Source organism: Coccinella septempunctata, chromosome 5 (genome assembly GCF_907165205.1).
Source record: "Coccinella septempunctata chromosome 5, icCocSept1.1, whole genome shotgun sequence".
In the NCBI taxonomy this organism is placed as follows: domain Eukaryota; kingdom Metazoa; phylum Arthropoda; class Insecta; order Coleoptera; family Coccinellidae; genus Coccinella; species Coccinella septempunctata.
In genome coordinates this window covers 5,846,644-5,850,090 of record NC_058193.1, presented here as the reverse complement: position 1 = coordinate 5,850,090, position 3,447 = coordinate 5,846,644, and the positions used below count along the sequence as shown (strand labels likewise).

The following is a 3,447-nucleotide window of genomic DNA, read 5'->3' as shown; positions in this document are numbered from 1 at the left end:
CTATCTTCCTTCTACTTGCGTTTCATGATCTTAGTCACATAGTCATGCAAAATGCTCCATTGCTCTTGATCCCGCACCATCCGGGGGATGAGCTCACCTAGAGTAGGTAAGCATCCGAGCTTCGTCACCACCTCAGCTCTCTCGTGACTTCACCTTTCGCAGTCCTCATAAACGTGACGCGGGCTGTCCTGGACCCACACACCGGACAGAGGTCATCCGCCGTCTTCCCAATTCTATATGTGTATGTCCCGAAGGAGCCATGTCCGGTCAGGACAGAGTGAGGAAATACTCGGTCCTCCTATGATTGCAGCCCATCCACTCTATCAGGTCCGTAATTAGGATTTTGTTCCACTGCGCTGTGTCGCTATTTCGCCGCCATTTCTCCTGCCATTTTTGAAGGGTTCTTTTCCGCGCCATATTTCTATTTCCCCTCAGTCTTCCTCCGATGGTATAAAGGAAGCACCTCTCCGCGACGATTAGTTCTATGGGGGGATACCCAGCAATCACTTGCGCGGCCTCCGCGGACACCGTGCAATAGCCCGATATGACTCTCAGCAGGCTCCTTCTCTGTGCCGATGTCATCAGGTCCAGTTGCCTCTTTTGTTTCATAATATCCCTCCAGACCGGTGCAGCGTACGTTATGATACTATGCGTAACCTCACATAGGACTCTTCTCTTGTGGAAGCATCTGTAGCATTTCCTCTGGTCTTAGCAAGTAGGCCAACTGCACCGCTTCCACCGTCATCCCGTCGGGCCCGGGCGCTTTGCCCGCTTTCATCGAGGCCACGGCTGTCTCGAGCTCCCTCATGGTAAAATCCTCCGGTTTCTCGCACTCCACCGTAGACCTGGTCAGGGCCTCCATAGAGGATGGAAAAAGCTCCTGTATCACCTTCTTGCGCATTTTAGTGGGCATTTTGAATGAGAGCGTTCCGCTCTTAAATTGTCTCATCGCAATCTGGTATTCTTCACCCCAGATATCGGCCTAGAGACTTTTCAAAAGTGTTTCCCAGTGAGTTCTCTTTTGCCTCGTTATCGACTTCTTCAGACTCTTTCTTTTCTTGTCGACTTCTGCCTTGAGATGAGCAACGTTTCGATACTCTTTTTGTACCGCCCTGGAGTATTCACGGCGAAGTTTGATGAATCTTTTCCGGGAGCTCTCTATCTCACTGTTCCACCAATATGGCATCCTTTCAGCCGAGCCTCCTACAACCCTCAAAGCTCCCCGAAATGCCTTCAGGAACTCACCATGCGTTTTTTTCCCGAGATTCCGATTCATTGTTGTTATACACTCTGCGAACTTCTCTTCATCTAGATATGGTTTCATATAAGTCCCTAGTTTAAAATTCTGTGGTCCTTACCCCCCAAATAAATGTGTCCTTGGTCGGTGTAGGGATTGCAAAACACAACATCCCAGTTGGTTATCCTTCGCAGAATCTTCTCAGACCCCAGCGTAATATCGATGTGGCTCCTAGAGGCCGCCCTCTCAAAGGTGTAATGCCCATTATTTGCCGTGCCCCATGCCAGTTGAGACATCCAATTCTCTATATGCTCACCCCTCAGGTCAGCACGAGGGGAGCCCCATAATTCCGATTTGGAATTCAAGTCGCCCAATATAATAGATGCCTGTGAGCTTTGTGCAGCCTTCTCAAAGACCGCGTCGATAGTTTCCTTGAACTTTTGGATGGTAACGTTCGGGGATATGTACGTGGCATATATTTTCAGCCCGCACAAGGAGACACAGACAAAACCACTGTGCCGCTTGACTCCCTCCACCTCGAGTGCCCTGTTGCATATCTTTACGGCGACATCTCCCCTCTTGTCCATAAACCATCCTTCCTTCGAGCATATTTTCTTATTTGGCTCTGCGATGATCATTAGGTCGACTTTATTCTGCATTGCGTCTGCCCATGCAATATCGTGTGCCGCTCTCGCTCTTCCCAAATTCAGTTGTAGTATTTGGAGCATTTTTCTGGAGTTTTCACTTGGTGTCCCCAAGACAACACACTTTCAACATTGAAATAAATAAAATAATAAATTAATACAGGAACTTTTAAAACTATAGTGGGTGTAAAAGGCCCAAGACAAACAATAAAACAGGAGATAAAAACTATGTACAGGGTTAATAAAATTTCTGGCTGATCAGGTGTATATAGCCCGTCAGACTGATGTATAAACGCCTTCAAATCTCTTCGCTCGGTGTACATAGCCAATAAAACAATAAATACTATGTACAAGTTAAAAAATAGATCCGAAGGTTCATATTTATCACAGTTGTTTTTCCATAAATAACGCACACACATGTTTAAAGAAATATGGTTTTCGGTGTATAAAGTGTCTACAATTTTTATACTCTTCAGGGTGTAAGGGACCCGTCAAAGCAAGGTTACAGCAAAGGTATATCGGTATTCTATCACAGCTCGGTTCATGTTTATCACAGTTGTTTTTCCATATTTTTGGTAATTTTAAATTTTGTTCCTCCGTATCAGTCTTGCCTTCAGCATCCGGCACTTCTATTTTGCAGCTAGCGAAGACTGTTTGCGGTAGGTCCTTCTCTTTTGGCTCTCCCAAGTGCTCTCCTGTACTGAGGACATTTGCTAGTTGCAGCCCTGTGGCCGGTCACATTGCAAATTGGACATTTCTCCTCATTTGAGCATTCCTTGCTTTTATGGCCCTCCTTTTCACATCTGTGGCATTGATTTGTCCTATCTGTGCCGTTGCATTTAATTGCCGTATGACCGACCTCCCAGCATTTATAACACTTTTCTAGCTCAATTCTCCGTTCCACAGAGCACATTGTCAGGCCTATTTTGAGGGGCTCTTTTAGCAGTGCCTTTGCTATAACCTCGTTCGTCGTGACCGTGACGGCTTGTGTGTTATTTCTGTCTGGCCTGATGCTGCTTATTTTCACGAGATGGGATCCCTCTCCACCGATTCTTTCGTTAATAGCGGTGTTCACTTCCTCCTCGGTAGTTATTTCATCCATGCCCCTTATGTGAAGTATGGATTGCTTCTGGCTTCTGGCCCACCGACATGTTGCCTCTATTTTTTCTGGGGCTGAATTTAGGGCTTCTTTGAGGGTTTTCATTTTCTCGTCATCCTTTTCCAGGGTTATGTCCATCTTTCCGTCCCTAGTACTCCTGATTGTCTTTATGGCTTGTCTGTTTTTTAACCAATTTAAGTGTTTCCGTGTATCCTGAGCCTGCTGTTTCCACAACTATTGCATATGTCTTCTTTTCTTTAATTCTCTTCCCGTCTTTGTTTATGATTTCATCGTCTTCGTCATTGAAGATATTATAATTATTCTCGTGATCGAGCTTAGGAAAATCACTTCTAACATTTTTCTCTGTCTTTCTATAGACATACCCTCGATTATATGCATAGCAAGATGACTTTCCCCGGCTAATTCATCTCTGAGCTTCACCAGACTTTCCCAGATATCTTCGTCTT

General features: G+C 45.5%; 1 protein-coding gene across 1 annotated transcript; it reads right to left on the bottom strand.

Annotated features, from left to right (window-relative positions):
• Window positions 1-2,521: 2,521 nt before the first annotated feature.
• On the bottom strand, window positions 2,522-3,118 carry LOC123313941. Its single transcript, XM_044899051.1, has one exon. The coding sequence runs from the start codon at window positions 3,116-3,118 to the stop codon at window positions 2,522-2,524; it is 597 nt and encodes a 198-aa protein (XP_044754986.1).
• Between the last annotated feature and the right edge of the window lie 329 nt (window positions 3,119-3,447).